Below are 17,861 nucleotides of genomic sequence, written 5' to 3'. Positions count from 1 at the left end.
AATGGCTGAAGCCCTGGGCCATGAGGTATCACTACACCTCTGGGGTCTTGAGACTGAACAGATAAGGTCAGTCACAAGGGTGATGCATGTCTATGTGACTGACTTCCAGGAAAAACCTTGGACACCAAGGATCGGTTGAGCTTCCCTGATTGGCAATATTTTGCACATGCTGTCACACATTTCTGGGAGAATTACGCATGTCTCCATGTGACTCAACAAGAAAGACGCACCAGAAAGCTTGTGACTGAATTGATACAGAAATAGCATACTGTAAATAACAAAGCCTAATATAACGAATTGACTTAGAGTTGGAGAGAAGAATTTAGGGAGTGGGGACACAAATATCAGACTGGAAAACTGGTGACTTCTTTGGTGGTGTATTAGGGTTCTCTGGAGGGACAGAACTAATAGATGTATATATGAAGGGGAGTTTCTTAGGAAAATTGACTCACACAATCACAAGGTGAAGTCCCAGACTAGGCTGTCTGCAAGCTGAGAAGCCAGGAAGCCAGTCTGAGTCCCAAAACCTCAAAAGCAGAGAAGCAGACAGTGCAGCCCTTCAGTCTGTGGCTGAAGGCCTGATAGTCCCTGGCAAATCACTGGTGTAAGTCCAAGAGTCCAAAAGCTGAAGAACTTGGAGTCTGACGTTCAAGGGCAGAAGACACGCAGCACAGAAGAAAGATGGAGGCCAGAAGACTTAGCCAGCGTAGTCCTTCCACGTTCCTCTGCCTGCTTTTATCCTAGCTATGCTGGCAGCTGATTAGACGGTGCCCAAACAGATTGAGGGTGGATCTGCCTCTTGAGCCCACTGACTCAAATGTTAATCTTCTTTGGCAATACCCTCACAGACACACCCAGGAACAATATTTTGCATCATTTAATCCAATCAAGTTGACACTCAATATTAACCATCACAAACGGTAACAAAATATTTGGTCAAACTGTCAACAGCTGTCTTTGGAAAGAAGACCAAATAATGATTGAGGCTGTAGCCTTAGGGGAAATGCTAGGAGAAAAACTAAAAATTTTGCATGGGATGGCTCTTTCTTGCTGTGTTCAGCAAGGTTCTAGAAGAAAAAAAATGTATTTTTTTCTCGATTGAAATTAGCTAGCCTGCAGAGATGGAGGAAAATATCATCTTGTTAACGAAAGCAGTTTTTGCCATTTTTTTCTTTTTATTATAAAGGTCATATATGAACAAGAATATATAAAATATGTATGTATAAAGAGTATTTTAAAAGCGAACATCCATGCAATCACCACCCAAGACAAGAAATAGAACATTGCCAGCATCCCAGAAGCACCAGGTGCCACTCCCCAATCACATTGTCTTACCTCTCCACAGAGGAAATCATTATTCTGGTTCTGGGGACAGCAAAACACTTGCTTTTCTTTACAGTTTTATCTCATGTATATAAATATATACCCTTAAAACAATACAGTTGTTCAGTTTTTACTGTTTTAAACTTTATATAAATGGAATCATGTTGACGGCATCCTTCTGTGATTGGCTTCTTTTGCTCTATGCTATGTCTGTGATATTCATCTATGTTGTGGTTAGCTATTTCCTTCATTTTCACCACTGTGTAGAATTCTATCGTTTCAATATAAACGCCATGGTAGAATTTAACCATTCTACCATTGCTGAATATTTGGTTCATTTCTAACTTTTGGATATTGCAGTGCTGCTATGAACATTAAAAAATTTTTTTCTTGGCCACCTTCCTGATTGAGAAGAACTTTCATGTACATGCTTCCTAGGATACATGTTCAGTAGTTTTCCCAAGGCATTGTATTAGTTAGGGTCCTGACAGGGAAAAAAATAACTGTAATGAAAGATAACCTGCAAAGATGTATACTTCAGAGTGCAATTGCTAGGTTTTGAGCATGTTTGTCTTTAAATTTACTGAAGGACAAATTTTTCCACAGTGATTGTTTTCAATGTAAGAGCTGACATCATCACCAAAACTTAGTATCATTAGATCATTTCATTTTTGCAAATAAGGTAAAGATGTAATGATACCACCTTGTAGTTTTATTTTTTACTTCCCAAATATTAATATGGCTGGGAATATTTTCATGTTTCTTGGTCATCTGGATTTCCTTTCACTTGATATGCCATATAAAGTCTTTTGTCCAAATTTCTATTGACTGTCTTTTTCTTACTGATTCATAGGGATCATTTATATATTCTGGACACTAGTTTTTCACCAGTTATATATATTACAAATATGGTGGTTCTTTGTATTGGGTTTATATTAAGTTCACTAAGTAGGTGAGATTATGTATGCTTATTACCAGTTCTTGTAGTTTTGCTGTATTTTCTTCAAATGCCCCAAATCAAAATTATAATAAAAAGAAAACAGGTTGGATATAATAGACAAAACACGTAGTAAAGAATGTGAAGAAAATTCTGGGAAGAGAAAACAAAAGTGAAGGCCTAAGAGGGAGGAAGAGTGGAAAAGTAAGAAAACCATCTCTATTAGATCAATTAAAGTTTTAAAATTTCAAATGATTATTAAATATTACTAAATGATAATATTCAACTACATAAATCCTTAAATGAAAATAATTTAGCATTTATTCTAATATTGAAGATAATAAAAATAAACCTAACGCAAGACAGAAAATGATTCACTATGGTACTATTTACCTTTCAGTATGTTAAATCAGTGTTTCATTGAACTTAAATTTGTACATAATTTACATAAGTAAATCACATGATCAAGAACCATAACAGTACAACTCTGTATTTGCCATAGTGTATAATAACATCAGTCATGGGATTGGATTGGCATGCTAGCAGGCATTAAGCCTAATTTAAAGAATCTAGTAATTGTAAGTCAAGTTACCACTTTGCCAAAGTCTGTGAGTTCTTAAGGTATTCCTAAAGTATTATAATATATAAAATACATATTTAGATCATAAGCTAAAATATGAAAAGCAAGGGGAGAGAAAACAAAAATAAAAAAGATTTAGCTCCTTTAAGAAGTAACAGAAAATGGCTTCCAACTTCATGTTGCAATTAAATAATAATAATAACTATTATTATATTATTGAGACAGAGTCTCGCTCTTCATCCAGGCTGGAGTGCAGTGGTAAGATCTTGGCTGACTGCAGCCTCGACCTCCCAGGTTCAAGTGGTTCTCCTGCCTCAGCCATCTAAATAGCTGGGATTACAGGTGTGTGCCACCAAGCCTGGCTAATTTTTTTTTTTTTTTTTTTTTTGTCGTTTTAGTAGAGACAGGGTCTCACCATGTTGGCCAGGCTGGTCTTAAACTCCTGACCTCAAGTGATCTGCCCACTCGCCCTCCCAAAGGGCTGGCATTACAGGTGTAAGCCACTGTGCTTGGCCTAATTAATTATTTTTTGAGAAGAACTCATTATAGCACAAAAGTACTTGGAGAAACTACTTAAGCTAACTACTATTAAGCTGCCTTCTTTCACAAATATTAATAAAAATATTGATAGAAATGTAACTAAGATATGTAATGTGTTTTAATACACATTCATCTTTTGAATTACACATTTTCTCTTGAGGATTATAATAAAATGACAGTACAATTCATCCTTCTTTATAGATTTGTGGAAAGTATCAACATAATTGACAAGAAATGAAATACTGCCATTTAAAAGTCCTGTATTAAAATAAACTACTTTGAATCATCTTAGACTAAATATTTTAAAAAGTGATTCAAGTGCTTATTCATAAGATAATGGAATTTTAAATAACAAAAGCCAAATTAAAAATTATATTTTAGGCAAAAACCATTTTAACACAGATAATACTGTGATATTTATTTTCCTGAAGAAAACCACTTATGCTAGTTACATTAATACTCTTCACAGAACTTAAGATAAATTTTAATTATGAATGCTCATGAAGTATTTAAAGATACTAGGATCAATGCCAACAAAGTAGTTAAGTGCTGAAAAATTCTTATGATAATATAGGTATGTGTGAATCTTTGAGAGCCCTTACAAATGTTTTTATATTCAGTATAAAAATAATAAAAAAATCACCTTCTTATCCCATTCCTAATTTCCCTTTTAAAAATTATCTCTTAACAGAATTAATTTCCAGTTGATGTATAATGGAAGTAAAATTCTCATGGTTATAAAAAAGATACACAGAATCGGTATATGTATCTTAGAAAAGCAAACGTCATCTGAGGAAGGATTATTGCACTTGCCTTCACTAAATAAATCTGCAAACTTAAAATCAGAAAGAACAAATTCATTGATTATAAAATAACAAGTTTCAATTAAAAATTAATGATAAAATGTTCAATGTTTACTTAAAAAATATATCAAGGGTATGTTTGGGATTGTTTGGTTTTATTTTCTTTGATGTTGAGTACTTTGTCATCAATCCTGGCCTAGAATGAAAAGAAACACACAATTAAAATGCAGGAAGAGATTCTAGAAAATAATTCATTTTTAATATTGATTACTTAATAATTTATAAAATAATTGAATTTCATATTGTAGCCAGCTTTATTAAAGCTCAAATTAGCCATACCTTTTTGTTCTTGTTACAGACTTCTGTACTCCACTTGAGCTACCTTTAGAGGAAAGAAAGTCAAGAAATTCCATAATGAATAATATGAAATAATTAAAAAGTTGTATACAAATTTAAAAAGTTAAAACTTATTGATTAAAGATAACTTCCTTAGTACTATATAGTTCATATGTAAACACACCAAAAACTATAATTTCTTTGTAATTTACTAATTTTATTAGCATTACACTTAATTTTATTGGTGAAATTTGGGTACAGTCAGCACTATCAAAAAATAAGTTAAAGAGGCTTTCTGGTTATGCAATTATAGTTAATTTACCACTATGCCTTCGCAGATGTTCTCTGAAGGAATTTCTTTTTTGATTAGATCACTCAGCTCCTTAAACCTTTGAGTTCATTCTGTGCTAAATCAAGATCAAACCAAAGTTTTCCCCAAATTCACAATCTATAGGCCTGAGTTAATTCTAACCTATGGCAACGTAACCAACATTTCCCTAAATGGCGGCATACACAAACTACCCATTTAATAGTAAATGTTTCAGATTTAACAACAATCTCATTAATTTTAATAATACATATTCCTAGAAAACCATGCAGTTTAAAACGACTACACACTTACCAGTACTTCTGGAGCTTTCTTTAGGTTGATTAAGTGGGTTAACTTTATCCTTTCTTAATTCTTGGATAAAACTTTTATTTAAGCAAACATCCACATGCACATTGAACAGGGTTAGATCTGAAGTCTTTTGTTCTACGTTACAAACAGGACAAACTAGAGCTTGGTCTGTTTTCACTTCACATAAGTAAGGCTGGCAGTACTCTTGTCTACTTAATGATCCAACATCTTCGTTTTCCAATGAAACAGTACAAGAAGAATTCTGACGACAGTGTTCAATATTAAAAGACTTGCTTGGGAGACTAGAACATTCTTCCTTGCTGTGCTTATTAATTAAAGCATCTATGCTTTCTGCTTTAGATGAGTTATCTATAGTATCTACTAAAGCTACACCATCTACTGAAGGTATTTCTTTAATTTTTGGATGGGCTTCATAATCTTGCTTCTCACAAGGTGAAGAATCAGGAACATTTTCTTTCTTGTTAACTTTGGTGGCAGAAACACGTGAACACGAGAACATTTTAAAGTTTTCACTGATTGAAGGTCCATCAAGACATTCATCTACATGTTTATTCAAGGCTTCCAGACTGATGCACCCTTGTGCCCTAAAGCAAACAGGACAGGTAAATATCTGACAGTCATCTGAATTCTCTGATATTTCCAAATTCTCATTCATCTTCTTTAAAACTTGGAATGGTTGTGATGTCTGGAAACTTTGTTTATTCACGGCTACACATTTAAATGTATCTTGGTGACTCCATTTCCTTTCTGATCGTTTTTTATCAAAGAAACTCTTCTTATGAGACATTTCTAGAGGTTTTACAAACTTATCTTTGTCAGTTTTCTCTAGTATACACCCAGTGGCTGACAGGGCTTGGTTTCCAGCATGTAAAAAGCCAATAATGCTCCTTTGTTGGTGTTTCCTGTCTTCTTCATTGGGAAAACTAGATATCCGAACACCTAAATTAAACCAATCACAATCAATTTCAAATTGAACAAAGCCAATTCACTCACAATGCATAAAAACATTTTGTCTAGTGCTATGACATATACAAAAGGTTGGCTAGAGAGAAACAATAAGTAACATTTCAAAGCTGGTATTATAAGTACAAATTTACCTTCCTTTATAAAAGAATATCATTAAATATTAACTATTTGGAGTTAGTATAATGATGTAGGATTTTAATTCATATGACACATAATACCATTAAATTAATACCACTAACTAACTGGAGTCAACTATACAGACTCTTTAGCTCTTTTTTTTTCTAATAGACTTTATTTTTTAGAGGAATTTTAGGTTCACAGCAAAATTGAGCAGAAGGTACAATGAGTTCCCGTAGATCCCCTTTCCCTACACATGCACACCCCTCCACCCCAACTATCGACATGTGGCACTAGAGTGGTACATTTGTTACAATCTATAAACCTACATTGCCACAACATTGCCACTCAAAGTCCATAGCTTACATAGGGTTCACCTTTGGAATACATTCTGGGCGCCTGGACAAATTTATAATGACGTGTCATTATAGAATCATACAGAATCATTTCATTGCCCTGAAATTCCTGTGTTTTGCCTATTTATCCCTCCTTCCCCTCTTAACTCCTGACAATCAATTATTTTTTATGGTACTCATATTTGCCTTTTCCAGAATCTCATATGGTTGGAATCATACAGTATTTAGCTTTTTCATACCGGCTTCTTTTACTTAACGTTATGCAGTTAAGTTTCATTCATGTCTTTTCATGAATTGATAATTCATTTATTTTCTGTGTTGAATATTATTCCACTGTCTGTATGTACCACAGTTTATTTATCCATTCACGTACCGAAGGACATCTTGCTTGCTTCAAAGTTTTGGCAATTATGAATTAAGCTTCTATAGATATCTGCTCTTGGGCTTTTTTTTTTTTTTTTTGAGGTGGAGTTTCACTCTTGTTGCCTAGGCTGGAGTGCAACGGTGTGATCTCAGCTCACTGCAACCTCCACTTCCTGGGTTCAAGCGATTCTCCTACCTCAGCCTCTCGAGTAGCTGGGATTATAGATGCTGGCTACCACGTCCAGCTAATTTTTTGTAGTTTTTGTAGAGACGGGGTTTCACTATGTTGGCCAGGCTGGTCTTGAACTCCTGACCTCAGGCAATCCACCTGCCTTGGCCTCCCAAAGTGTTGAGATTACAGGCGTGAGCCACCGCACCCAGCCTGGCTCTTTTAATTAACACTTTATTCAGTTGATTTCAGTGTGTGCTATATCTTTCATAAATAAAAGTACGGCTAGTGACCCACTCCTTACTAGTAAAATGTGCATTTGGAGTGGTGATCCATATATATACTTTCAACCAGTTCACTTTGGAAACATGGCTTGTTAGTTTTTACCATGTAATGGCTGGAGATGTGATTTCACAATGTCACAATCCTTTATCTGCAATTCCAAAATCCAAAAAGTTCTGAAAATTGTAAGCAACAAGTGATATCTGATGACTAAATTAATGTCATCAGTCTTTACAGTCTCTGAATATTTTGTTTTGCTACAGAAATATTAATGTGTTTGAACAGGGGGTGTTGCCCCAGATCCACAAAGAAGTATTACAACATAATACACTCTACCTGCACTGAATTTGCTTTCTAAAATCTGAAAAGTTTTGAATTTTGAAACATACCTGGCCACAAGAATTTCATTAAGTTATAAGGAGAAGAACAACTTTAATTGGCTCTTACTGGAATTAAACTAATGATCATGGCTTCACACATCAGGGTCTAACAATTAAAGACAAATGGCAGCAGCAAAGGAAGAACTTTCTAAACAGGTTTAAGAAATAAAACGAAGGTGAGCATACAGGTGCTCATTGACTTACAATAGGATCATATCCAGATAAACCCACTGTAAATTAAAAACATAATAAGTCAACTTACAATACTTTTAATTTATGATGGGTTTATCGGGATGTAACCACCCTGTAAGTCAAGAGTGTACTGAAAGCATACAGCTTTCCCACTGTTGCAAAGTTGAAAAATCATTAAGTTGAACCATTGTTAAGGTGGGGGCCCCCTGTATTCCCAAAGTTGATTATTTGGGAAAATCTAGCAGATTTAAGGAAAAACAAAAAATAAAAAAGTCATACCCATAAGTCTTAATCTCAAGGGATGTGGAAAATCAGCATCAATTTCTGTTTTTAGCAATTCTTTAGCAATGGCAAATATTTCTTCTGCAGTAGAAACAACAGATGAAACTGTAGATGCACGAGTTTTTACTTCAAAATTCACATTCTTCAACTTAATGGTAACAGTTCTACCCTATAACATACACAATATGTTATTTATTTATTTATGACACAGGGTCTCTCTGTTTTGTCCATGCTGGAGTGTGCTGGCACAGCTGTAGCTCACTGCAGCCTTCAACTTCTGGGCTCAAGCGATCCTCTTGCCTCAGCCTCCTGAGTAGCTAAGATTACAAGTGCGTGCCACTACACCGGCTAATTTTTTTTATTTTTTTGTAGAATCAGAGTCTCACTATGTTACCCAGGCTTGTCTCAAATTCCTGGCCAGAAGTGATCCTGGCCTCCAAAGTGTTGGGATTATAGGCATGAGCTACCACACCCACCAGAATACATTATTCTGTATGACTTCCTAACTTCTAGAAAAAAGTCATTTACATGTTAGAAAAATTCACAAAGGGGGCCGGGCGCGGTGGCTCACGCTTGTAATCCCAGCACTTTGGGAGGCCGAGGCGGGCGGATCACGAGGTCAGGAGATCGAGACCACAGTAAAACCCCGTCTCTACTAAAAATACAAAAAATTAGCCGGGCGTGGTGGCGGGCGCCTGTAGTCCCAGCTACTCAGAGAGGCTGAGGCAGGAGAATGGCGGGAACCCGGGAGGCAGAGCTTGCAGTGAGCCGAGATTGCGCCACTGCACTGCAGCCTGGGCGACAGAGCGAGACTCCATCTCAAAAAAAAAAAAAAAAAAGAAAAATTCAGAAAGGTTTACAGACATAAGAATATGGAAGTATAACCAATTATTTATAAAACATGGTGATAAAAATATCATAAAGAATAAGAGGCCGGGTGCAGTGGCTCATGCCTGTAATCCTAGCACTTTGGGCGGGTGGATCACGAGGTCAGGAGTTCAAGACCAGCCTGGCCAATATGGTGAAACCCTGTCTCTAACAAAAATACAAAAATTAGCTGGGCGTGATGGCAGGCACCTGTAATCCCAGCGACTGGGGAGGCTGAGGCAGAAGAATAGTTTGAAGCCGGGAGGCGGGGGTTGCACTGAGCCGAGATCACACCATTGCACTCCAGGCTGGGTGACAGGGCAAGACTCTGTCTCAAAAAACAAACAAACAAAAAGAATAATTAAAATACCATTTTAGCCAAAAACTTTTACTTCCCTTTCCAAACATAAGCTGAAATCCCATTTTATTTTGTTTTTGAGATGGGGGTCCTACTCTATTGCCTAGGCTGGAGTACAGTGGCATGATCGTGGCTCACTGCAGCTTTGACCTCCCAGGCTCATGCTATCTTCCTACCTCAGCCTCCCAAGTAGCTGGGACTGCACACTCATGCCACCATGCCCAGCTAATTTTTACATTTTTTTTTGTAGAGACATGATTTCGCTATGTTGTCCAGGCTGGTCTTGAACTCCTAAGCTCAAGCAATCCTCTGGCCTCAGCTTCCCAATGTGCTGGGATTACAGGCATGAGCCACTATGCCTGACCTAAAATCCCATTTTAGCCAGTAATTTTTATTCCCCTTCCCAACTGAATTTTTTTGTTTGTTTTTTGTTTTTTGTTTTAGACAGAGTCTCACTCTGTCGCCCAGGCTGGAGTGCAGTGGTGGGATCTTGGCTCACTGCAGCCTCTGCCTCCCGGGTTCAAGTGGTTCTCCAGCCTCAGCCTCCAGAGTAGCTGGGATTACAGGTGCCCGCCACCATTTTTAGAAGAGATGGGGTTTCACCATGTTGGCCAGGCTGGTCTCAAACTCCTGACCTTAGGTGATCCCCCTGCCTCGGCCTCCCAAAGAGCTGGGATTAAGGAATGAGCCACCGTGCCTGGCCCCCCAGCTGAATTTTTATAAAAGACCATTACAAGAGGGAAGGGTTAAATGATCACTTTTAATTTTACTGAATCTCTTTTGGAGGTTGATTAATTACCTACAAATGAAGGAAAAAAATCTTTCTAAAAGTGTCTCACTGAAAAGGACTTATGAATAGCTCACACTTATTGTGTGCCTTCTGCATCGCCAGATGCTATGCCAAACAATTTAAATGTAAGAATTCCCTTTACACTTCAGTGTTTTATGAGTGCAGGGTTTCAGTGGAGACAATGAAACAGTTCTAGAGATGGGTGGTGGTGATGGTTATAAAACAATATGAACTGTACACTTAAAAATGGTTAAAATGGTAAATTTTATGTTATGTGTATTTTAGTATCCCCTGGAGGAGGAAGTTAATTCCTGCTCTCTCTCATCTGAGGGCAGTTAGATTTACTCATTTACTTCCAAAGGGAAAAACACTAACTTCACAGTGGAGAAGCCTAGAAAACACTAATCAAGTGATGAAGGTTAATAACATCCATGACATCATGTGGCTATTATATACCCCATGATAGGATGTTATGAGAAGGGCACTTCCTCTTTGTGATATTCTTTCTAAAAATCCATAACCCTGATCTAATCATGAGAAAATCATCAGACAAACCCAGATTGGGCGACATTCTGCAGAATACCTGTGTAGTACTACCCAAGACTGTCAAGGTCATGAAAAAGAAGGAAAAACTAAGAAACTATCACAGACCAGGAAACTGGAGAGACATGACAGCTAAATGCAATGTAGTCCCCTGGACTGAATTCTGGAAGGCAGAGACGACATTAATGGAAAAATAAGTAAACTCCAAATAAAGTCTGGGGTTGAGTTAATAACTGACAATGTATTAAATGTCAGTTTCTTATTTTTGACAAATGTACTCTGGTAATATGTTAATAATGGAGGAAACCAGGTGAGGAGTATGCTGAAATTCTATTATTTTTGTGACTTTTCTGGAAATCTAAAATGATGATAAAATTAAATGTTTATTTAAATATTTTTTAAAAATTCTTTAAACTCACGGTATGATAAAGATACTCATCAGATATTCCACTCTTTGTAGTAATTTTTTTAAAATAAATTTTTTACTGATTAGCATAATAGTTTTACTAATGCATTATATGAACATAGTAAATTATCACATGTACCTCATAGTTTTGATCTTTGTAAAGATCAAGTAAGTGTACTTGGGATATCTATCACCTTAAATATTTGTATTTTCTTTATGCTAGAAACATTCAAATTATTCTCTTCTAGCTATTCTGATATGTAACATAGATTACTGTACACTATAGTCACCTTACTGATCTATTGAACACTAGGTCTTATTTCTTCTATCAAACCAGATATTTGTACCTGTGTAGCAATTTTAAAATACCTTTTTATTAAACTTTGTACTGACTCTACCTCTGGTTTGAGAGTGTTGGGAATACACTAAATATGAATTGTTGCGAATGAAGATTATAAAATAGCAAGTTCAAAGCCTTATAGGTTTTGTTGTCCTGTGTTAAGCAACCTGGATTACAACCTTGAAACAAAATGCCTATTTTAGAAGGTAATTGTCTAAGTAAGAAAAACATTAAAGGATGATTGGAAAGACATTTGTAATATGTGAATACAATTCTCTGGAAATCCTTTCTTTTGCCTTATTATCTAATGTCAGTGTAACTTTGGTTTTAACTTATTCAAATGTACTCCTGAGGTAAAGGAGTAAAGTCCTCTGAATTATACTGAACCACTCTATCCTCATAAGGTGCTTCTTCATAGAATCACCTCATCACAGACTCCAGATATGGGTCAGAATTGGATTTGTATCTGACTGTTGGGGATAGGAATACACTATTCTGCTGTTTTGTTAATTTGTATTCATCTTTAAGAAATGTGTAATCTAACTCTAGCTTTTAAGGTAGCATTTTACTATTAAAAAACTTAAAAACTAAGGACACCATATCAAAATAAAGCACCTTAAGTCTTTCTTTCTGTAGATCTTGAGCAAGTTCACTGCAAAGTTCCTGACATAGGCTGTATTGTTCTTCCGCTTTATTTATCTCACTGAACGTCCTAGAAAGACAAGAATAATTTTGGTGCACAAAGTAAACTATAATCCAGGATAATTTGGAAGTGGTATGCATGTTTATATGGCTGGCATTAAGTTATATTTTTCTGTAGTACAAAATAAAGTTTTCAGATGAACTAAAATTTAATTAAGTAAAAACATCTAAGATCTATATAAATAATGGAAACCCACCTAAACAGCAAAGCTTGATTAGCAAAGAAACAATGTTATGCTCTTGCTCTATTATATCGCAAAAAACATAATTAAAATTACCAACAGATAATGGTAATGCCTCCAGAACTTAAAACAGATTAGGGTGTACATATATATAGACTTTATTACAGAAGATTATCTTAAGAAAGTCCAAATGAGAACATCATTCCAATTACTGCACATGGATTTTATGGATGAGAAACATCTTTAAGTAGATTTAAGGGGTTGGCTCATGGAACCTAGGCAGAGTTGTTTAATAGACAGCTGAAAATAGAAGGTTGATAAGATTAAATGTAGGTATTTTGAATTCATCTGCAAAAGAGTGTTGAAAGAAGTTGACAAGTGATATTAACTTAAAAGAGGATAATACAAAGAGACCAGAATGATGAGTATGGACCCTGAGCAAGTGACTCTTCAGTAAAGAGTCCCCTTTCTACTTCTAACCTTATCCTCAGCTACTCAGTTCTCTTCCCTAGTGGCAACCAACGTGTCAGCTTCTTATTCTTATGAATTCCTTAGAAATATTCCACGTGTATGGGCGCCTGTAGTCCCAGCTACTTGGGAGGCTGAGGCAGGATAATGGCGAGAACCCGGGAGGCGGAGCTTGCAGTGAGCCGAGATCGCACCACTGCACTCCAGCCTGACGACAGAGGGAGACTCTGTCTCAAAAAAAAAAAGAAATATTCCATATATATATGTGTGTGTATATATATAAAATGAGCAAACAAGAAGACATTTTCCTCTCATTTTTTATATAAACAGTAGAATTTTAGATACATTGTTTAGTACCCTGCTTTTCTCAATTTGTCATGGTGAGAGTTCCCCATGAGTAAATGATTTCCTCATTTTTATATAGCAGCATAATATTCTAATTTAATGATGTAAGATAATTTAACCAATTCTCTATTCATGGATATTACAGTTTTTTTCTATTATAAAAAATGCAGTGAGTAACCCTATATATATGTAAAATGACATGTGACTAGATCTGTGGAATTAATTCTTAGTAAAAGAATTATGGCATCAAAGTACACGCGTATCTGTGATTTTGATACATATCATGAAATTTCTTACCCCCTGTGGTAGGCTAGATAAGGGTCCCTAAAGATGTCCACATCCTAATCCCTGGAATCTGTGAACGTAGTATCTTACATGACAAAAGGGATTTAGCAGATGTGATTAAATTCTGACGGAGAGAGATTACTCTGGAATGTCCAGCTGTGCCCAATGTAATCCCAAGGGTCCTTATAAGAAGGAGGCAGGAGGGTTAGTCAGAGAAAGAAGTTGCTGAGGCTATGAGCCAAAGATTCTATGGCCTCTAGAAGCTTTTCATAAAGAAATGGACTCTCTCCCAGAGCTTCTAGAAGAAATGGAACTCTACCAACACATTAACTTTAGAACCGCTGACTTTCAGAATGGTAGAGAATAAATTGGTTTTGTTTTAAGCCACTAAATTTGTAGAAATTTGTTTTAATAGCAATAAAAAAAACCTAATGTACTCCCTCTAAAGTTTACACATTTTTCACTCCTACAGTCTTGCCAATAGAGTATGTTAGAATCTTTGCCAACCTGATTAGTGAAAGGTATCTGAGAGAACTTTCAATCTGTATTTCTTTAATTATAAATAAAAATGGTAGTATTTTCACTTGTTTTAAGAGCCATTTGTATTTCCTTTTCTGTTAATTAATTAGAACTTTGTTCATTTTTTCTGTTGGCTTACTGTTCCTTTTTTATTGATTATAAGAGTTCTTTCTATATTAGAGAAGTTATTTGTGATATAAATTGCAACCTCCTTTCCGCCAACTTCATACCAAATTTGATGTTATATTGCCCATTTTAAAAAGCCAAGGGGAGAAAGTTTCCAGAAAAAAAAAGTGGAGAACACATTCCTGTACATCAAATAGTGTTCCCAGTAACAGAGAAAATGGCAGAGAAATTTATCAAATAGGGCAATACTATTTTGCTTTTGGATGTTTTTTTTTTCTCTCTCTCTCTTTGATTGCTTTCATATGGACCAAAACCTAAAACAGCAATTTTTATCAAAGCCATTTATTATGTTGTCTTGTAAAAGTTATTCAGCTTTTTCTGACCACAAATAATATATGTGAAATATGAACACAACCTTGTACTAGGTCAGTGTTTTGTTTTGTCTTGTTTTGATTTTGAGACAGACTCTCACTCTGTCACCCAGGCTGGAGTGGAGTGGTGCCATCTCAGTTTACTGCAAACTCCGCCTCCTGGGTTCAATTCTCGTGCCTCAGCCACCTGAGTAGCTGGGATTAAAGTTTAAGTGACCACGCCGGGCTGATTTTTGTATTTTTAGTAGAGACAGGGTTTTGCCATGTTGGCCAGGCTGGTCTCAAACTCCTGGCCTCAAGTGATCTGCCCACCTCAGCCTCCCAAAATGCTGGAATTACAGGCGTGAGCCACCTTGCCTGACCCTAGGTCAATGTTTCTTAAATGTCTCAGTGGAATCTTGCTGCTTTGAGGAAATAATTGAGGGACGTTTCAAACAACGACTTATTTCCCCAAACGGTAAGTTTCCATCATTATTTCATTTGGTTTTCAAACAGGATTGTAAACCACTAAACTAGATCATCTTTAAGCTCTCTTTTATCAGTAATATTTTACTGTTTGATTAAGCTTCTGCTTAATCACCAATATTGAAAGAATTTTAGGAAGAATTCCCATTGTTACTTCTTAAATTTCCAAAGTAAATAATCAGTTGTCCTTATAAACAAGCTAGAAATTAAGATATAAAATTCTAAACTGCTTGGTTTTCACTAGGTAGGATTAAAACCAACATTAAAAAATAGCTGAAGTTAATTTTTGAGATTACAGCAACTGAAAATAATAGTCTTATACTAAGGCATTTATTGCAGGGAGTGTAAACTACTAAAAATTGTTATAGTAATTTGCAAATAGATTTCTTATTTCAGTGATATTTACTAAAAATTAATTCAATATTAGTTTAAAATAACAAGAATTATGCACAATTAACAATAAATAATAAAACATTACCTCTCAACGCTCATACTTTTCCTCTCTCCATCCCTTGAAATGAAAAAAAAAAAAAAGGACTTTATTTTTCAAAGACTGAGTTTTTTTTAGTTAACCAAGAGGATTTAACATTATCAATTACCTTTTAGAAATCTCAAATTTTTTATTAAAATTTATACATCCTAAAAAACATTTTTTTAACTAAAAACGAATCACCAAAGAACATAGATAGGTAAAATGCTAATATGATTACGAATCAAGTCTATATCTATTGAAGAGAACAAACTTGAAAATAGGTAGATATTAGAAATTGCTTCTATTAAAAACCTGACTATCAAAAACCACAACTTATAAAAACAAATAGGAAGTGACAGTGTAATATCTTCCAGTCAAAAAATATAATTAAATGTTAAATAATTTAAAATCAGTTATCTAGTTTTTGGTTTAGTATATTAACTTCTTTCTCCCATAGCCTTTTAATTATTCATTTATACCACTCTATAGAACCTCAGTCGGAAATTGGTACACAGCTATAAGATGAAGATTGGGAATCTGAATCACCTAGTTTGGTTGTATTCTAGCTGCTCTGACAGGATTAGTTAAAACCAAAAAGTTGAAATGGCATGTAGAGTACTCATTTTCCAAATATTTAGTGAACCTATTATGATTCAAGCACTGTTCTAGAACTTGAGGATATAGTAATGAAGGAAATAGACCAAGTACTTGCCCTCAGGAAACTTATATATCCCACTGGAGAGAGACAGATAAAGAAATATAGTAGTAAATATGGAATGGGTTGGAAGAGGAGAAGTACTCAGATTAAAAAGCAAAGCAGAATAGGAGAATAGAGAATATGGACAGAGGGAAAGGCAGGCTTGGTATTTGTTATTATAAATTACCTATGAATTGCATGTAAAAGCCTTACCTGGATCTCTAAATACCACAAGTTAATATATGTTATGTTACATCAGAACTATATTGTTTTCAAGCACTATGGAAATATAAAAACTTTTGAATTAAAAATAAAGTTTTTGGGCCGGGCGCGGTGGCTCACGCCTATAATCCCAGCACTTTGGGAGGCCGAGGCAGGTGGATCACGAGGTCAGGAGATTGAGACCACGGTGAAACCCCATCTCTACTAAAAATACAAAAAATTAGCTGGGCGCGGTGGCAGGCGCCTCTAGTCCCAGCTACTCGGGAGGCTGAGGCAGGAGAATGGCGTGAACCTGGGAGGTGGAGCTTGCAGTGAGCCAAGATCGTACCACTGCACTCCAACCTGGGGGACAGGGCAAGACTCTGTCTCAAAAAAAAAAATAAATAAATAAAAAATAAAGTTTTATTTCCTGCTATCTTCAAATATAATTATTTATAGTGCTGTGATATCTTCATCTTTCATTATGCCCACTGAAGATCAAAGTCAGCTAACTGTGGACTCAAAAGATTGAAGAGCAGGAAGAGATGAGAAAAGCAATACAACAAGCCTTGCAATCTCTGTAAAATTTAGTAGGCTTAATTGGCCCATCGATTTTATATGCATCCTCATTGATTTTTATTGTTGTCCTTTAGTTTAAATACAAGAATATAAAGGAGTCATTCTGAGGACAGGCTGACAAGGTGATGACAAAATTGTAAAAATAGTGCCCAGAGTTGACTTCCACGATTCCCAGTCTTTTAAAATTTCCTTCTTTTCATCTACTACCCCACAACAATTTACCTTCCACCTCTAGGGTTCCTCTTTTTAAGACCTAGATGAAAGAGTGGCAGGGAAGAAAACCCAGGGTATTTCCTCCAGCTGTTCCCTCTTCCAGCCTTTGCATGGCTGGCTCCCTCAGGTCTCTCCGCCTTTGGATGATGGTTGCTAACCCTCACACTTACTCCCCAGTCATTTTCTATACCCTCACTCTGCTTTACTTTCTTTATTTGTTTATTTGGTTATTTTCTATCTCTCACACTAGTCTGTAAACTCCACGAGGGCAAGAATTTGTCCTATTCGCTGCTGTTACCCACAGTGCCTAGAATAGTACCTAACACAAAGTAAAGTAGTCAGTACTGAATAAATGAATCTGGAAAAGAAATGTAGTTTAAAGCTTTCAAAGAATCATTACATCTCCTTCCTTAAAGGGTGAATTATGGAATACGGCCATCTTTCTTTCCACAACAACCCAACTACTGGCATTTCTCTTAGGTTCTGAACAAAGAACAAGTTGGGATAAAAAATAACTAACTATCATTCCTCTTGTCTCTCTACCTAACTACTGACACCACAACCTAGGGGTGATTCTTTATTCTTCTTTTCTTTCCTCCTACATCCAATCTGTTGACTTTAATTCAAACATTATATTTTGAATTCAACTAGCCTAAAAGAATTTTA

At 35.8% G+C, this 17,861-nt stretch overlaps 1 protein-coding gene across 4 annotated transcripts in view; it reads right to left on the bottom strand.

The window, feature by feature from the left end:
• Positions 1-2,482: 2,482 nt before the first annotated feature.
• Positions 2,483-17,861, bottom strand: part of POLK (DNA polymerase kappa) — an 89,048-nt gene continuing 73,669 nt past the window's right edge. For 2 of the 4 annotated variants that reach the window (XM_003266076.4, XM_030798711.1), the window contains 6 exons: positions 15,512-15,544; positions 12,186-12,282; positions 8,264-8,435; positions 5,142-6,098; positions 4,523-4,565; positions 2,483-4,379 (listed from right to left, as the gene is read on the bottom strand). In XM_003266076.4, coding sequence (XP_003266124.1) covers positions 4,295-4,379; positions 4,523-4,565; positions 5,142-6,098; positions 8,264-8,435; positions 12,186-12,282; positions 15,512-15,544 — 1,387 coding nt within the window. In that variant the 3' untranslated portion in view covers positions 2,483-4,294. The remainder of the gene's footprint in view (positions 4,380-4,522; positions 4,566-5,141; positions 6,099-8,263; positions 8,436-12,185; positions 12,283-15,511; positions 15,545-17,861) is intronic. The other 2 variants (XM_030798709.1, XM_030798710.1) reach the window with 1 other exon arrangement.

This window comes from Nomascus leucogenys, chromosome 18, assembly GCF_006542625.1.
Source record: "Nomascus leucogenys isolate Asia chromosome 18, Asia_NLE_v1, whole genome shotgun sequence".
NCBI classification, from domain to species: Eukaryota; Metazoa; Chordata; class Mammalia; order Primates; family Hylobatidae; genus Nomascus; species Nomascus leucogenys.
Note: the sequence above shows the minus strand (reverse complement) of the source record. Positions and strands in the feature narration are given on the sequence as shown.